The sequence below is a fragment of the Gallus gallus genome, chromosome 1 (assembly GCF_016699485.2).
Source record: "Gallus gallus isolate bGalGal1 chromosome 1, bGalGal1.mat.broiler.GRCg7b, whole genome shotgun sequence".
Classification (NCBI taxonomy): domain Eukaryota; kingdom Metazoa; phylum Chordata; class Aves; order Galliformes; family Phasianidae; genus Gallus; species Gallus gallus.
Window position 1 is genome coordinate 79,119,254 of NC_052532.1, and position 19,000 is coordinate 79,138,253.

The 19,000-nt window shown below is 38.5% G+C and overlaps 1 protein-coding gene across 7 annotated transcripts in view; it reads left to right on the forward strand.

Annotated features, from left to right (window-relative positions):
- The window catches only part of SPAG17 (sperm associated antigen 17), a 91,844-nt gene that overhangs the window by 58,008 nt on the left and 14,836 nt on the right, over positions 1–19,000 (forward strand). For 6 of the 7 annotated variants that reach the window (XR_005862869.2, XM_040707107.2, XM_040707087.2 and 3 more), the window contains 13 exons: positions 602–722; positions 1,533–1,951; positions 3,364–3,493; positions 5,110–5,327; positions 5,626–5,770; positions 6,907–7,061; positions 7,349–7,525; positions 9,106–9,233; positions 10,917–11,047; positions 12,088–12,215; positions 12,624–12,797; positions 16,037–16,150; positions 18,267–18,312. Coding sequence is in view for 6 of the 7 variants with exons in the window: in XM_040707107.2 (XP_040563041.1) it covers positions 602–722; positions 1,533–1,951; positions 3,364–3,493; positions 5,110–5,327; positions 5,626–5,770; positions 6,907–7,061; positions 7,349–7,525; positions 9,106–9,233; positions 10,917–11,047; positions 12,088–12,215; positions 12,624–12,797; positions 16,037–16,150; positions 18,267–18,312 (2,086 nt within the window). In the remaining variant the exon portion in view is untranslated. The remainder of the gene's footprint in view (positions 1–601; positions 723–1,532; positions 1,952–3,363; positions 3,494–5,109; positions 5,328–5,625; positions 5,771–6,906; positions 7,062–7,348; positions 7,526–9,105; positions 9,234–10,916; positions 11,048–12,087; positions 12,216–12,623; positions 12,798–16,036; positions 16,151–18,266; positions 18,313–19,000) is intronic. The other variant, XM_040707088.2, reaches the window with a different exon arrangement.

The window sequence follows — 19,000 nt, forward strand, 5'->3', positions numbered from 1 at the left end:
CACATACATTTCTGTGACATTGACATCAAAGAATCCATTGTTGTATTTTTCATAAATTTTCTAGAGCCTTCAGACATCCTTTAGGTCATCTTCGTCTTTTCTGTTCATCAGGAGAGTTTCCACTACAGAGTAGTGCAGAGGACTACACTTTTTTGTCTGTTAAGCATTCTTTCCTTTGCTTTTCTCAAGTCTACCATGTTTCCAGCACACTTGAAGTAGTGTTATTTTTATCTTACGCACTTTAACTGTTAAAGGTAGAATAGATGATACAAACTCAGTGCGCTTCTGCTTTGTGTTACCCTTCATTTCATCCTGATGCTGTACACAAGATAGCTTAATGACTCAGCAAAATAAATACTGAATAAAGTCAAAAAATGTTTTTTCTTCAAAGGTAAATAAAGATGAATTAAATAAGATAGCACAATCAAAGAAAATAAGCTAATGCTTACACTTCAGAATCCATACACTTTCAAAATGCTACAAATCAGTGATAGAATGTACTTTTTGATATGTTTTGATAAAACTGAAATCTAGTCTAATTTTTTCTTGAGTCTTTTTAAATGTGGAGTAAAACTAAGTAATGTTTTGTTACTTTCTTCAGGTGGAAGTAGAAGAACCAGCTTCCCAAACACAAGTGATGTCAGCTGCTCTTGCTTTCCGAAGCCTCAACGTGTCCTGTCCCAATGGACTAGTATTAACTTTCCTTGGTGAAAGTTTTGAAGGCTAGTTTTTTGAACCACTGTAGAATAAGAACCTTTTAAAGAAGTTAAAATTACAGATAAAAATGTGTATTTGTCTTGATGGATTTAGATTTAATATCTCAGATTGTTAATTCTGTCATAATGTCTATTTAATAGTGATCACAACATAAATAACATTTCAATTCAAATATAATATTAACATTCTATCAGTTTAGGATAAGTGTGCTATGATTGATCTGATATAAAGTACAGTAAGAAGGGTACAGAGGATTTTCAAACATACAATTTGGCAAGGAGCGTAAGTTATAATACTGAATAGCTGAGATGAAGAGAGCAGTGACATACACGTACATGTAGTCTCTTGACACAATTGCCTATTAGACTCAGTAGCACACTCAATACATGTCCATAATTTATCCTGAAAACGTTATTTAATCAAGTAGACAAAATATCTAACTTCATTTTCTATTCATTCTCAAACTTGGTCAAACTCGATAACTTTTTCCTTATTAGGGCCAGTTAGGAGATTCCTCTATCTAATTTCAGTTTTCCAAAAGTTCAGCATCCACACTAAACCCATCTACAAATTTCCCTTTTTTTCATGTGGGAAAGACAGACACCTCCATAGGAGGGTGCAGAGTTTCTGAGTAGATAACTGCTTTGAATTGCTATCCAAGAAACAGAAACTGTCCCTCTCTCTGTGGATTACAGAGGAAGCCAAGTTGAGTTAGTCTTAGTAGCTTAAGTTGAATATCATCTATAAACAACATGATACTGGGTGTTGAACACTGTTGGAATGTGTGTATTAAGTAATTCAGAATTTGTTTTCAGATTTGGAAGGTGCAGCTACTACAGCTGAAGCCACGGAAGATGAGGTTGAGAAAGGTGAGGTCAGAACAGATAAAGTCAGAGAAGAGGAGGTTGAGGAAGGGCAGACCAAAATGGATGAAGCCAAGGAAGAGGAGGCTGAGAAAGATGAGGCCAAAGGAAATGAAGCAAAGGAGGAGAAGGCTGTGGAAAGCGAAGAGAAGGAACATGAGGTTATAGAAGGTGAAATAAAACAAGAAGACACCAAGAGAGAAAAGACCAAGCAACCAGCTTTGAAAATTCTTGTTAGGCAAAGTTATCCCCAGAAGGTGAAGAACTCTCGTCTGTATGCATCAGTGACAAGTCAAATAAAACAAGAGGTATCAAGAGTCATCACCAGTCAAGGAACTGTTGTAAGATACATGATGGATGGATCTACTTGGGTATGTTTTATAGAATTCGTTGGAAGTAGCCTGTGTGTTGTTATCATTGAACTTATGCTTCTCAGCCGGCATCGATAATTATACCGTTTGTCAGTGTTGGAATTAAGTAACAGTGAACTTTGCAGCAGTGTCAAGACTAAAATGCTCTTGGCTTTGTTCAGAATCAGACACCGTAACGTGTGTGAGGAACTTTAATGATGAACATTTTAAGCATGTGAACATGTTAGGCCATTTTGGGATTAGGAAACAGCTTACTACAGTTTTGAGAACTACATTACTGGACTTAAACATCTGAAGTGTGTATTAGTTTGTCTTTGGTATTTTTGGTAACACAAAAGCATCCATATCTTTTTTCATATAAGGTTGAGATAAGATATACTTGTCAGTCCTGTAGACACCTTTTGGTGTCCTAAATTTTCATCAAGAAGACTGTATTCCTAAGTACCTTCTTTGTTTATACACAAATTACATTGCCCTGAATTTTGGTACCTTTTAGGTAATATAAGTTAGATACCACTTTTGCAGATATTGTAATCAATCTGCAAGCAATTATCTTTTCTAACTCTGCGTATTGTAAGCAAATTGATGAAAAGATGTGTGCTTTGGCTGTCAAAATTAGTCCTTATTTTCCTCTTTTTTTTGGGGGGGGGGGGAGGGGGAGTTTGAGTAAACCACAACTTCTAGTACAACTTTCTTACATTCATTTATCACATTAAATCTTAAACCATTTATTCAAGAATTCAGAAAAACGTATCAAATTCATTAATATGCAGAGAAGCTAGCTGCGTTTTGTTTGTATATCCTCCAGATGCAGTCTCCTGACTGAAGAATTCAGGGCTCATGTGCCTAGGGTGGCCATACCACAGTCTTTATATGCACAGATTTTAGATGCTGCCTCCTTTGTATTAATTTAACATCCATGAGTTATAAAAGAAAGGAAAGCGTATAGACAAGCACTGAAAAAGAAAAATAAATGGTTAATTATCTTGCAGGAACTGTAGCTCTTGAGATATGACTGTATGTTGTCCATATGTTTTCCACATTGTACTGTCTTCTCCCCAGAATATCTGTTCTCTATTTGTAAATGTGTTCAGAGATTAATGGGGTAGATGTATGCTTTGTCTGCCACACAAGGAAACTTGCATATCGAGAGTTAAGTATTATGGACAGTAGATCTCAGAAATCAGCAGTAGGAAAATAAATAACCATTAATTCTTTTTGTTAGACCTGATGGCTAGAAAAATTAGCAGCAATCCTAGACAGGTGGAATACCTGAATTTATTCTGTCTTACTTATCTTCTTTCCTCACATGCTAAATTCTAGTGACTATTGTATTTGTGACATATTATTTTGAATTTTTTTATTAGTGTTTGAAATTATGTCAGTTTCTAATATGTCTTTGATTTCTGTAGGTTCTGTTTGCTGATGGCACAGTGAGTAGAAGTCCTGATTCTGGCCCTGTCCTACCACCACCTGTAATTCCAGAAAGCATGCAACCACTATCAGAACCAGAGCCTTTACCTGAGATGGACACAAAGAGAGGTAACAATGCCAGTGTTTTGGATAGATTTAATGTTAGCAGGGCTGATGATACTCAACAAAGGGCATTTTTCTTTGGTCTATAAATTCTGCCAGTGTAAAATGCAATTTATCTGCACTCAGCTGCTGTACACTGCTAATTTGTTATCTTCATAGCAGATCATTTCTCTCCTACTCCAGCTTTCTTTTCTTATAATACACAAGGGCTCTGATAATAAAAGGGTATGTAAGAGCTACATATCTAGCAGAGTGAGTTAATAACAGTCTTTTCAGATTAGATTCAGATTGTAACTTCAGTAGTGTCAAATCTTTACTTTCCTGTTACACAGTTTTTAATTGTTATACTGAGATATGTACAATTCACAGAGAGACTTACTATATTTTTTTTTCTCACTGTATGTATTCCGGGGCACCTACTTTAGTCATTATTTGATTGTATAAACTTGTGGTCTGTCCAAGTATTCTCATGTTACTCCATTTCACAGAGAAGGAGACAAGTGTTTTTGCTTCATATCTCAGAGTGTGGTCCCAGATGACTGTCAGTGCTACATAGTGCAAAGAATGATTAGGACTTGCCATAACATTAATTTATTATCTATTGGAAGTATGTGAAAAAAAATTGCTGGTAAAGAGAACTCTTGTAAAAGGAGATTTTCTGAATCACCAAGTCCAGTCTTCTGTTCTTAGGATGTTCCTTAGGAAATCTAGAATCCTGCTTGAGAACTGACAAACTATCTTCTAATTTTCAGTCTCCATGTCTGTGACCAGTGTATATCTTTTATTCCTTATCCTTTATAATGATGTCCCTCCCCCACCACCCACCTTTTCTCTCTGCTACTTAGTCTTGACAAATTTGTGGTAAATATTTACACCTTTTTTTGTTTTGTTTTGTTTGCTAGGACTTATAAACTGTAAATTTTTAGACTCGTTCCCGGGCCACACTATTGTCTTTTGCCCACACTTAGTCTAGTTCTCTTTTTTAATATGCGTGATCAGAATTCTCTGTTGTACTCTTGGTAAGATCTCTCCATTACCTTACACAGTCTAATCTGCATCTCTTTACTTCTGGTCCACCATAGGTTTTATATTTGCCTTTATTGTCTCTGTATTTTCATGCTGACACTTGTAGTCATTCTACAAGGATGCTACATCCGGGTCTTTATCTCATTCTACTGTTTCAAATACGTCTGAAGCATAAATCATTTGTCTTAATACTTTTTGCTTTAACTTCTATTGGGCTTTATTGAATTCCTAGTACTGTAGTCCTCAAGCTAGTGGGACAGTTTGGGATGGGTTTTTTTTTTTTCCTTTTCTTTTAAGTCATTCAGATTCTCTTCTGTATTCATGGTACATTCCAAAGCCCTGTCATAATCGGATATCATAGCATCCTGTTTACTTTTTCTGCATTGTTAATGAATGTATTAAATAAGACTAGTTCAAGGGAGTACCTTTGAGTAACAGGTCTTGTCATTTCCCTCTCGCCTGATAATATGATTCTATGAGAAATTATTCTTTCAATTCTGTCAAAGGCAATACTCACAGGAACTCTTTAGTTGGTTGATTTTTGTCTTTTGCCTTAGAGAGTACCAAGTCTTACACAGAATTTTTTGTTTCTGCAGGAAAAGGCAGTGACAAAAACATTGTATTGCACCCAAAGGAGGAAGTATTTGAAGACATCATTCAGGGCATAGTTAATCCTGAGCAGCCTAAGGAGAATCAAGCAGGAACCTGGATAACAACAACCCCATTAGGCATTCAAGTGGGAACTGAAGGAGGAAGGCAAATGGATCTGGAGCCAATCTTACTCTATCAGGCAACTGACCCAGCTGATGGAACAGTAATACGATTTTTTGTGTTATTATACCACTGTCTACTAAGCTATGTGATACAGCTGCCATCATCTGTTGTAGAATGCATTCTTTCAAAATGTTCTACAGACTGTGTTATTACGCCATTACTAATGTAAAAGCTGTAGATGTTGAAGAAAATGTAAATCCTTGGTCTCTGAAGTAGATAAAGTTGCAGTAGACCAGCTTCTTCAGAATTTCAGTACATAATGCATGTTTTGCATTACTGTTGTTGCTGTTACAGGTATCTCAGTGCTAATGTAAATCCACACTCCCTTATTATTTCAGATTATGACTGTACGAGATGATGAAGTGATAATCGTTGAGAAGCTGGATGGCAGCAGAGTTGTAGATCATGCGGATGGTACCAGGATCACAACTTTCTACCAAGCCTGTGAAGAACATCTTGTACCTCAGCATAGCAAGAAAACAGGTAAAATCAACAGGGGAATGTTTATCTTTGTTTTATCTCGTGGTAGGGATAACTGTCAAAATATACTAGTAAAAAGCTTTTCCTCATTCTAATCAAGAAGACTCATGCTACTCATACTAGTGGCTTAGATAAAAAAAATCCAGTAATGCAGCCTAGGCTTCTTTGTATGCCTGGTCTCTCTTTTTTTTTTTTTTTTTTTTTTTGCCCATCAGTATTCAGTGCAAAACTACATTGCAGCAAAAATGCAAATTTCATTCTTCTAGTATATTTGTATGACCCACCTTCACTATGAGAGCACAATGCTTGACAATTCTATTATCTTCATTGCCCGCTCTACACCTACCCTGTTGTATGTAACGTGTAAGCTGATTAAAGTTTTAACTGAATATATGTAGAATGATCAGGGCATCCATATTCCTCAGAGAAACCATGGACTCTCCAGCCTTGGAGATATTCAGGATGTCATTGAATATGACTTTGGAAAACGCCTCATGGAAATAAGTGAAACTTTAATTTGCCTGAAACAAATGAGGCTAATGTCATCCATGTTTATTCTGGCTGGAAGAATATTCTGTATGCTTTGTTCAGTTGCTAGACAAATTCTGATTTATGTAATTACTATGAAGTGTATATTTACTATGTGAGTATCAAAAATGTTGCGTTCAGACAAAGCAGGAAGCTCTAGTTGTGTACAGAAAGAAGGTCATTCAGTAAACAGGAAATGTCAGTGGTCAAATTAATATACCAGGTTTGTTTTCTATGACTTGTGCTGCTGAATAGGAATTTCTTCGTATCTTAGAGCATGTATCACAGGCAGAAAGCATTTTAGCATTTTTAGCATCCAGCTTCTATGTTACAGATATCCAAATCATTATGGCTAGTACTGTACTGGTATATTAGAAGATAGTCTCCTGGCCATCCTCAGAGAATTTTTTCTATATTCAGTGCACAGTCCAAAAATTGTAAGGTTGTACAGTGTTTACATAACAAACTTAGCATATGATAAAGGATGTTACGAAAAATGCAAGGGTCTTTTACTGAGAAGATAAAGGTCAGAGGAAAGAAATATGAATTGAATTCTATGACTTTTGTATGGTTCAATTACTCAGGTTCAGATTTTCTGTATTAATTTCTAGGTGAACTCTCAGAAACCATCGCAAGAAAAGCGAAATGTATTCGAGTAGAAAATCCCAAATTTGCTACTGTTACAACAAATTGTGAGGATGGCACCTGTTGTACCATCTTTGGAGATGGGACATCTATTATAGCAAAGCCACAGGGAACATATCAGGTAGGAGTTACTTGTTTGTGACAGTGATGTTTATCTCTGTGCCCCAAGTTGCCTGTCATCAGTCTCATCTTGACTGTTTTAACTCCCCTCTCTATAAATTTCACAAATCCTGTTATGCTCTGCCAATGTTTAAATAGTTCTTCACAATTGTATAGTAAATCTAATTCACAAACTTAAATTTTCTGAAGTCAAAATTCTACAGATATTAACATCAGCCTGCCTCCTGGACCTCATCTTCCTTCTCTCCATCCATTCCATCAAAACATCCCCAATTTTTATTGCAATAGGTTTTACCCGTCAAGGCAGGCTCCCTTTTCATTGATGAGGATTGCTCAGCAGTTTATACCCATGAAGTCTGCAATTCCACCATCGAAAAGGAAGGGTCACAAGCAGGGAGATATATTATGAAACACACTTCCAGCACTATTTGTGAGATGATGGATCCTGAAGGAAATCTTTTCAAGGTAAAATACATGGAGATAAACAAGTTCATGTGTTTTAAGTTTCACCTTATAATTTTATCTTATCAACAACTCTCAAAGTCTGTTTGTAGCCTTGTAGCACTCAAAGTAGCCTACCTAGCCAGAAGGCGTAGTTCCTGAGTCAGATCTCTGAAGTGTTACTGAGAATGTGACTGATCTCAGGCTTTACTTTTGTGGTATTTCCCTCTTTTTAGAGGGGTTGAAATAAAACACGAGGTCTGCAGTTTACCTCACCTGTAAAGTTACCTTAGTTACTGTGACTTATAGTAAAAAATCAGCTCTGCAAATGTGGATTGAAAATGAGAGAGGATATTGGCTTTTCAGAAGGACCTTAGAAAAACTGTAATCTGCCTAGTAAAGCAAATATTGTTGTAAAATTCAGTCTTAAAGTCATACTGTTAGAGCTTTGATCTTTCCACACCTACACCTAAGGCATGTTTTTGAGCTAGGTTAGTACTTAGCTATGGGTTCAGGAAATATATCATTTAAGTGTCTGTGACATACATGCTGTTTTCTAAATGTGATATCCAATTATAATCCTCCCAGATTTTCCAGATTGTATTTATTTATCATCATGTGCTCTAATAAATCTGATATAAAGTACAGTAATGAGGATATCGAGTACTTTCAAAGTTTTCAGACGTACAGTTTGACACACTATATATATGCATTATGATGCAGTTTTTAACCTGGTTTCCAAATCTGGATAAATTGTGCTTATAAAAATATATCGTATCTGTCAATCCCTCCTTAATAAATATTGAGTTAATCAGTGGAGGGGTAGAAATTTAAAAGGTATCAATTTCCTACAAATTCAGTGTTATTCAAATTATCATAGAAGTTGCGTGGCATCAGCATCAGAACATCCACCTTTTTCCCAGCTGATACATAGAGAAGAGAAGACAGAGGTTGAAGAGACTGTGGGGCAGTTGAAGGTATTATGGAAGCAGTGATCACAGGCAACATGGGGTGTAGTAATAAAGGTGAGATGCAATATGAGAAGACACAGACATGGAAAATATCCAAAGGGTAAACAAGTTTCATTGGTTTTGACATTAAATGAAGTATATTTCAGTTACATTATCCCACACTATTTTACTCTCAAGACCCCGTTTTCATTGAGTGTGAGGATAAGAGGGGAGTTCATGTGATGGAGCTGGCGAATACAGTACCAGTATCACTTTATGAATCTACGTTTAATAGGAAACATCCTGCCCAGCGTGTATTTTTGTATGAAGTTGCCTACTGATGCATGCAGATATGTATGTTGCAAATGTAATATAAACATAGATGGCCTCATTTAACAACAGTCTCCAAGCATGTCAGCATGTAGTATTCGTGTTTCTGATATGTCGTGTTTTCCTAGAAATGTTCTCACTTTTTTCACTGTGTTTTCAGTTTTCTTAATTTCTTTTTCCTGTCAGTTTCACGTTGTTCAACATGAAATATCATTGTATTTTTGGTCTCTTTCACTGAGCTAGATTATATTTACAGTCCAACAGCAAGTTACTGTTTTAAATACATCATGAATATCAAATCATTTTATATGATTTCTGTTATAGGTCATGGCTGATGGCAGCACCTCTGTGTTAGTTCAGAGCACTGGCTTTGACAACAAGGAGAATGAAAGTTCAACATCACTACTCCCAGAAGTTAACAAATCCATCTCTTATGATGAACATGTCCCCAGGTAATCTTCACTAGGTTGATAAGTTTACACTTTCTTTCTTTGCTACACTGTATTTGTGCAGGGTTTGTAGACTTGCACTTTCTTTGTTCATTACTGTATATTTCCACACTTGATGTCAATGTCCTGAAGTTCTGTTTTCTTATTTTGTCATCACAGAGCTTTTTTATTTTTGCCATCTAGAAAAGAACACAATTCTTGGATTTGATCTGGATGGTGGGTTGGCATTTGCCAGCTGCCAAACCCAGTCAGCCTCTCTCTCACTTCCCCTCCTTGACGAGGCAAGGGAAGACAAATACAAAAACACTTTCCCCCCAGTCTCTTTTTTTCTGCAGGCTCAAATGATTCCTCTACTTCTTCTCCCTGTCATATCCTTAGCTGTACAGGGGGGTGAGGAACAGAGGTTATGGTTGTGGTCCCTTGCAATTCCTCACTACCTCTTCTTCCTTCTCACAGTTTTCCCCTTTTCCAGCCTGTTCCCTCTCCACGTGCCACAGTCCTTCGGGAGAAGCCTGCTCCAGTGCGGGCTGTCCACAGGCCATGGTTCCTTAAGGAAATATCGTAGACCTCCAAGATCATCAAGTCAACCTCACCTACAAAGTTCCAGCACTAAACCACGTCCCATAGTGTCAGGTCCCTACATCTCTTTATATCTCCAGGGCTGGGGACTCCATCACTTCCCTGGGCAGCTCATTCCACTTTATGCTTGACTGCTCTCTCCATGAGAAAATTCTTCATAATAACCAATCAGAACCTCCCCTGGCACAAGCTGAGACTATCTCCTTGCATCCTATTACTTGTCCCCCAAGAAAATAGACTGACATGCTCCTCACTGCAGCTTCTTTGCAGGGTTGTTGGAAAGAGTGGCGAAGTCTCCTCTCAGTCTCCTTTAGACTAAATAACCCCATTTCCTTCAGCATCTCCTTATAACTCTTGTTTTCTACTCCCTTCACTAGCTTTTTTGCTCTTCTCTGCACGTGCTTAAGCAATTCAACATCCTTCCTGTATTGAGGGGCCCAGTGCTGAACGCAGTATTCCAGATGCAGGCTCACCAGTGCTGAGTACAAGGGCACAATCATTTCCCTGATCTTGCTAGCTGCACTATTTCTGATGCAGACCTGGATGCTGTTGGCCTTCTTGGCCACCTTGGCACACTGCTGGCTGCCTGACAACCAGCACCCTCAGCTTCTTTTTCTACTGGTCAGCTTTCCAGCCAGTGTTCCCCAAGTCTATACCAATGCATCAGGTTGCTGTGATAGAAATGAAGGACCTGGTATGTAGCCGTGTTCAATGGCATGTAATTCGACTCAGCCTGTTCTCTGTAGAGCTGTCCTACCGTTAAGCCAATCAACTGTCCCACCTAGGTTGGTATCATGGGCTACTCTGGCATGTGGAGCACCTCCTCCTCCTCTGTCCTTTGTGTCTGCAGGGTTGTTTCTCACACTTTCTTTCTCACCCTTCACTGCCTATGCAGCATTTTACCCTGTCTTAAATATGCTTTCCCAGAAATGCCGCCCCAGCTTGGCCTCAGCTGTGTGACTGGAGACGGTGCAGCCAGCTGGAGCCACCTGTGTCTGGCACAGAGCAGCTCTGGCCTCTCCTCAAAGAGGCCACCCCTGCAGCCTTCCCCGTTGCCAATACCTTGCTTCCTATACACAGTACAATCAGAGTTCTGTGGCTGTCTAGGTTCTTCATCATCCATATGGATGGTTCAGGAACTGAACTCCTGCGGAGCAAGGATGTGGAAGCGTATCTTGCTGAGGCCTGTGGTGATCCAGCTGTTGCAGTCTTGCAGGAACCTGTACAAGAATATCCAGGTAGGAAGACCTTGTTTATTGTCTGACAAACTAGTGACAGAAATAATCATAAGTGGAGTCAGAAGTTTCAAAGCTCATTTGGACAGGAAATGTGAAAAAGTTTTCCCTGCATGGGCAGGTGTCCACTCTCCTGGCAGTGAAGAAAAGGGAAGGGGGCTTGTGCAAAAGCTCAGAAAAACAGAGAATTAACTGAATGACACTTAGAAAGGATAAGTGAAAAAACAACTGGCATATCTTTATCCACTCTCATACTTACAAACAAAAGCATTTGCCAGATGCGTAGATTCTCTGTGTATCTCTATCAAAAACACTGAATATCTTGCACTCTTTGTATAGTAATATAGCCGTCTTTATCAGTAGTACTACTACTAGGAAGCTTTTCCAAACTTTATACTCTATCTTTCCCACTACTCTATTTGCCTTGTAACACCTTGTTATCAATTTTGTATTATTGTGACAGAACATATCAGTGGCAGCATCAGTTTTGAATGCCACCTTTGGGATAGGTAGTAGTAGATTAAGTAGACTTTGGGTCTGGGTAAGAAGAAAACATTTTGAAACACTTTAAAATTAATTGCAACAATAAGAAAAAATAATAAATAATTTTCAGTGGAATCATTCTGGTGATCAGGCTGTGATGTATAAAACACAGTGAAGAACTATGTTTGTATGAATGTAATGTACATCTTCTGAAATTAGTATTCAGTAAACACAAGCCAGTGGTCTTTCTTCCCTGTTTGGGATATTCCCCAAAATATACTACTAAGCTGCTTCCTAATACTTAAAAGAAGTATCATAAGTAGCCAGGTGTTAAACGTAGGCTGAGAAATCCAAAGCTGTCCAGATATTGTACAATCGCCTCAGTGATCCACTATTGTCTATAATCTTGAGTATCACATTTTCACATGGAGTTTTAATCCAATGGTAAGCTTCTTAATACTTATATTTTTCTGGCAAGTATATTTTTCTAGAGGTTTGAGACCCTTGTCCGTTGTTTTTGGATTCAAACTGATTCTTACCAAAATATGCTTTTGAACCAGGTGCTGTAAGTATTACCACCCTCTTCCCTTTGTCTGAAGTCTCTCCCTGGGTAATGAAGAAAGAACCAGAGTGCATTGTTCCTCCAAATCTTCAGCCAAGAACTTGGAATGCATTTTCTCCTTGTGAGGTATAATCATTTCAAAACTGTCTTTTGATGCTTAAGCAGTGTCATGTGTTTGTCACAGAGGTTATTGGAACTCCAAACAATGTGACAGTTAAATAAGTAATTAAGTTCAGTTTATTAAGCAAAGAAAGCAAGGAGTGGGCTGTGTCAGGGAAAATCCAGTCAACTTGGGCTTCTGTTATACTCAGTGAGGTGATTACAGCAGTTTTAGGGATAGTTCGTTTTGCCAGATGAAGAGATTGTAGGATCCATAAATTGTGCTCAAGGATGTACTGACATGATTTCCTAGATCTCCAGTGCTATAAGCACAGCGTGTGCTTTTCAGCTGAAACATAAATTATTGATATCTACAGTTAGCCACTAATATAAGTAACCTCTTGCTTTTTTTTGCTTGCTCTTGCCTACGTTCAGAAGGAAACCACAGTCAGAACACACATTTGGAAGGGTCTCTGCATTGGATCCAAGGAGGAGACATGCTTACCAGTACCTGTGCGAAAATGTCCTAAAAAACTGCAGGTCCGTCAGCTGTTCCAGTATGAGCCGCTGAGTGATGAGCTAAGAGAAAAGCTACATCTTTCTCTCAAGGTAGTACAGACATTTGCTTCGTTTTTCCAGTGAGCATTAGAGAACAGACAAAATGGGTAACATGAATTAAGAACTGTAATACTTTTGAAGTTAGCATTTCATATGCAGGTAGATGCCCTAAGAAAAATGTGTTTTTGAAGAAGATTATCTCTCTTCTCCTATACCTTTTGGAACCTACTTTTCTGAGCAGATACATGGGGACCAGTCCAGTACACATCATAGACTGTATACTAACAAATAGTTCCCTTTCTCTCAGTATTGATATGTTACTTTTACTTTGCTTAGGGTTTGTTTTCCTGATCAAAACCTTGAAAATATCTATAATGTTACATAAGAATTTTGAATCCACTATATATCTACAGTTAACTTAGTGATGAAGTCACTGGGACACTAGTCTTTGTTACTGATTAGCTGTTCAGTATAGAACACTTCTAGGTTCAAGCCTGAGTTCTGTCTCTCTGCTCATGTCTAGCAAATAGCTGTGTAGCATTCTGCAAAGGTGTCTGACTGTCACTCATTAGTGCCTGGCTCATAAAAAGGTATGAGTTGCACCTCCTGTTAAAGCATTCTGAGATAGCATCAACAGCAGGACTTTCAGATCCTTATTAGCAGTTCTGCATTTCACTTTTTGGTTTTGGTATACAATACTGATTTATTTGATTCATACTGTCAAGATGCTCTTAGAACAGATTTTATAGTTAAAAACATCACTACTTACCAGTCAGGGAATAACAGAATACGTGTGTTCTAGAATTAAATTGGTAAACATTTTGATGGTAGCATTGCAGACTGATTTTCAGAATTAATGGCATGTAGAATCCGTGATGGTAGTAGCGCATTGTAGCTGGTTAGACTTCTTTTTTCCACCCTACATTTCAAGAAAGGCATGTTTGCAATAGGAAAACATTAACAGCTGTTCCACTTTGGCATAGTTTGAGACACACTAACCTATCAGAATTAAATTTTACTCTTTTACATTCTATAAATATGTAGGTTGGTTTGAAAGTAACACCTCCTATTATTTCCATGGAAACTACAACAGATACAAAGGTCACAATAACACTGTTTGATAGAGCAAATTCTCATCTACGAAACAGTACAGCTTAGTCACCACCATTAGCTGTGCGTTTTTGCCAGCGATGAACACGAACCTGCATGCTGTGTTCAAAAAATTCTGCACCAGCAGAGGTGACCCACTGTTTCACAGCTGCTGTGACAACGTTGTTGCTAGGAAAATGTTGCCCTCACAGTGCATCTTTCATCAACCCAAACAGATGAAAGTCAGAAGGCACCAATCCAGACTATGTGATGAGTGTGGTAGGACAGTCCAGCCAAGGTTGGCAGTGTGCTCCACAATCTTCAAACTGGCGTGGGGCCTGGCACTACTGTATTGCAAGAGAAAGGCTGTTGTCTTCTCTAACCTGACTCTGAAAATTTGATCCTTCAGCTTAGTCAGTGTCAAAATGTAGCAGTCAGAGTTTGATGGTTTGTCTGATATTCCAACGTTGCCACTTATTCCAGTCACTTCCAGTGCACTGAAGCCAACATTCAGCTCCATACACAGTTCCTTGGTTGTAATCCATTGATTTGTGTGTACGAGCTGATCGAGGCGCTCCTAATTTTGTGGTGTGACAAATGCACGTGGCCATTTGTAACATGGATTGTGTTTCTCATCATTGTCACCACTGCTAACTGCACCACCCACCACCTCACTGTGCTAACATCCCTTGGTTGGTCTTCATAAACATTCAGCAAGTGTTGATAAATGTCAGTGGGAGAAATTTTTTCCAGATGGAGGAATTCAGTAACACACCTTTGCTTCATCTGCACTTCCATGTCAGATGCCATTTTGTCAAACTGCCTCCTTCACATGGCAACAAAATTTAACAGAAAAGTGATTGGAAGGTTCAACCTCTACTACCATACCATTGCTTTCAGAGCAGCCCTCTTATATAAAACTTATTCTTTAATTTGCATATTGAGTTTTCAAAGGCAACAGTCTTTAAAAAAAAAAAATGTTCCGCACCAAATTCCCAAATTACATCACTCCATTGACCAGATCTCTTTTGGATTTTAGAGGAAGGAGAAGACTGTTTGTTATGTTGGGAAGGAAGAATTGTAATTGTTGGCACTGAGGAGACAATTGTAAATAACTGCATTAATCTGCAGTGAAAAAACCCTCATTGCTCATATATCAATGTCAAATTAATGGATTTTTCCAGAAACAGATATCTTAAATCTTTAGCCAAATGCTCATTTTTGCAGAACTAGATCAGTATCTAAAGAAGAACTGGAACTGGGAGCAGATTACTTCTGCCAACCTTCTCCACGCATAAAGCTCAATGTTGCATGTAGCTTTCTAGCAGGGTGGTGTGCTAGGGCAGCTGTCTGCAAAAACCCTTCTTTTCCATCCAGTTGATCATCTAATGCATAAAGAAGTGTGTAAAAAGAACATGCCCTTTTCTTTAGCCCTCAGTGTGATTCTGAGAAAGTATGCTTATGTATAAAAGCAGAGCTTCAGACATCTTCTAGGCCTAATTTTTCAACTATGATACCCTAAATTTCCGTTTCCCCAACAGAGATCAAATGGAAAGGAGATGGAGATCACAACCAGTGTTTGTTAGATCACCTTTTATTCATTAACATGATCTTAATTATGTAATCAAATCATTGTTATTAATAACAGATAGCTATTGAGTCAACACATTCCTTTATTCACTCATAGTTTAAATCAGATGGTTGCACGCTCACTTATTCTTACCTGGCTGGTGTAACAGCTGATAGGCCAGCCCTTACTGCATCCTCAGAAGCACGGGATCATACAGGCACACCAGGGGATTCTAGGCAGCTGATCGCCACCCTCTTGGGTGCAGTCCAAGTCACACAGCTCATTGTGGGTGTGAATGTTTGCAAGTGGCCTGGTAGAAATTAAGCAGAGGCTTTGTGTCCTCAGTGTGTCAGTTCTTGCAGATTCAGTTGGTATTGCTAGTCATCAGAGTTGATTAGACCTTGGCAAGCTTTCATTCATTCTCAGCACGCACTCCTCTTTTTCAGGTTTTTGTAACTATTTCCCCATGCAAACCTCTAGGTATGGAGTCACACAAATTCTCACAGAAGTGGTCTTTTATGACACTGCAAAGTACATACATCCATTACTTCTACAGACTCTTATTTATATATGTGTCCATTAAGTCTACTTTCGCAAAGCATACTTGTTCTTTTTTCATTGTCCCCACAAGAAATACATAGAAAACATTTTAAGGCAGGAAGATGAGCTGGAAGAGATGAATTTAAAAGAACCAAGAACAGAAGAGGAAAAAGAGGATGCTGCAAATCTCCTTGATCTGGTTAAGGTGAGAGAAAAATTACAATTCAGAACTACTTTTTTTTCCAACAAATAGATTGTATTGCATTGCAAGTGCCACCCTTGAAACTCTATTATAGCATGTGTTCGGATAGCACAGTGCCACCTTCACAGTAATTTAGTGGTAAAGTATAGCCACGCTGAGCATTCAGCTGGATTACTGAATGTCACTACTGCCATCTGGGGAAGGACTGCTGAAAACAGCTTAAGAGTTTGGATTCTTCAGAATGATACATTCCCAAACACACAGGCCAAAAAAGACTGAAGTGCTTGTGTCCCCCAGCATTAGGATGAGAGTGTTTCCAGGCTGCTGTCACTGCAGCTGGGAGACTTGTCTTTCAGTCAGTACCACCTTCACATCAAGAGTTTAAACCTTCTTTTCAAGGTAATCTAAAAACAATCTGGAGGAATATTGTTATTGCTTGTCTCTGCTTGTGTTTTTGTAAAATATGCTCTGTTAATTTGCACGGCTGATTAGACTCTGAGGAAAAAATGGGCGGGGAATAGGGAAGGTGGTGAAAAGGTGAAGAGAGGCTTGGAGTTCGGGGCCAAGAAGTTGTGAGGTTAGTGGGAGATGAGTGGTGAAAAACTAAAGAAGTTCAAGCAGAAGAAGTGGGTGGGCAATTAGGATGGATGAGAGACACTGTTTACATCTTATGTTAAGAATCATCACGTCTTACATGGTGCGTTCTGTTTGCTCTATTTCAGTTCTTTAAATCACTTGTTTTCTTCAGTGTTCTTTAAATTTGGTATCTGGCATCGAGTTAATTAATGTGCAAGACTTTTAGGTTATTAAACACTGTTTTCTTTTTTATTTCCACTTAGTCAAAAAACAAGCATATCGCAGATTTAAACATACTGCATTCAGAAATCTGGCATTTGATTTAGCCCTGTTAGTGTAAATGTTCCCTACTCCATCATCTGTCCATTTTTCAGAAGTGTGAGAGTATTCTAGAAAATGAACATCATCTGAGGCTTAGAGTCTACATTTTAAAAACTTGTTTCAATGTGCAAAAACAGTAGTCATTAAATCTTTCCAGTGTTAAATGCTGTGGATGTCTTTCTCCTACCTCTTTCTCCTACCTCTCTGGATTTTATTCTTTCTTACAGGCTTTAAAAAAGAAGTGTAATCATATAATTCTAGAGTTCACCCCTGAACCTTTTAGTCAAGTAACCTTTTCAATTTGCTGATATTACAAGCTTCCATGTACATTTTTCTCAACACTTTTCAAGTGATGTGCACTTTTTAAAAACACAGTAGAGAAAAGAGATACCAAAAAAAAAAAAAAAAAAAAGCAGGAGGGAACTCACAACCCTTCTGGAAGGGATGGTATTGAGAAATGATCTCTCAGTCATTTTCCTCTATCCTCTAAGCAGATGTTTATGTGCTTTAATGAGAGCCAGGTGCTGAATCTCACATGCTACTCAGTTCTAATGGACTTTTCTCCTGACTCATCATTGTTGATTGCCCTGGCTACCATAAGCACATTTCCAGGTACAGATTTCACATTGGAAAACTGTTTTCTGAGACGTAGAGTCCCATTGTGGACCTTTTGTGACCCGGTGTTATATTCCTCCAAGGTCTCCACTGTTCCCTAGTTCTGTTAAAACGTAGACTGCCTGATTACAAGAACTCTGGTTTCCAGTTAACTGCTTCAGGGACAGCATGAAAACAAATGGCTTAGTAAAAGAGTTTGTCACCCCTCAAACACTTTGCTGTGGAGCAAGCATGAGAGAGCTCCTCAGTAACAAAGCCTGCAATTTCATGAACGTGTTTCCTATTTGGCTCTTTTTGCCTATGAGTTTGAAGTATGATTTGAATATGAACTGGCTTAGTTGATTTAATAAACAACTACTGTGTAAAATATGAAGCCACATGTGATGTAGACCATCTAGAAGGAAACCTATATTTTTAGGCCAGGGAAAATGTACCTCATTTCTTTTTCTTCCATCTCATGTTTTCTAACCCACTGAAATATCTTCATTCCTGTAGTCAGGTTGTCAGGTAACAAGATAACACTTGTTTAGGATAGAAATCCTTTGAAGAGGATACTACTGTTAGATCTGTTTCTCACATAGTCACAGTTACTCTTTCTTCATTATAGTCCTTTCCTAACTGGGAGAAATCATCTGAAGATCTCAGTGCCAAAGGTAATAAAAATTGAATACCTATCTTTTAGAGTTGTAGAATACCATAGTAAAGTACAACAGTAGTGTTTTGAAAGAAGGAACATAAAGGTGAATTTTTCTGTGTGCTGTGTACATTCTGTATTCTGAACATGATTTTCACAGGTGAATAGAACTTTTTAACATCAGTGATGCAGTATCTCTAAAAACCACTTCCAGTGTTGAGGCATGTGCATTTGTCATTTTGGTCCACATTTCCACGTATATGCACTTTTCTCAGGCATAATGACTGTGATACAGCTTTACTTTGTTGGTTTAAACATATGCTAATATTCCAGACAAGTTTGTCAGAGCAATTGCATTGGTCCTCTTTGTTTAGCACATTGAAAATCAGATCTCACAATCATGTTTTGAGTACACTGACCTTGCATGAGAGAAAAGATGGAACATGATACTAAGATCCTGGAATATTCTGAGTATCCTAAGTTGAAAGGAGACGCAAGGATAACTAAATCCAACTCCTGGCTCCACACAGTACCACCCAAAATCCAAACCCTGTGTCAGAGTGGTGTCCAAACACTCCTTCTACTCTGGCACTCGGGGCCGTGCCCACTGCCCTGGGCAGCACGTTCCATGCCCACCGCCCTCTGGTGCAGACCCTGTCCCTAACCCCCAGCTGCCCCTCCCCTGACACAGCTCCATGCCGTTCCCT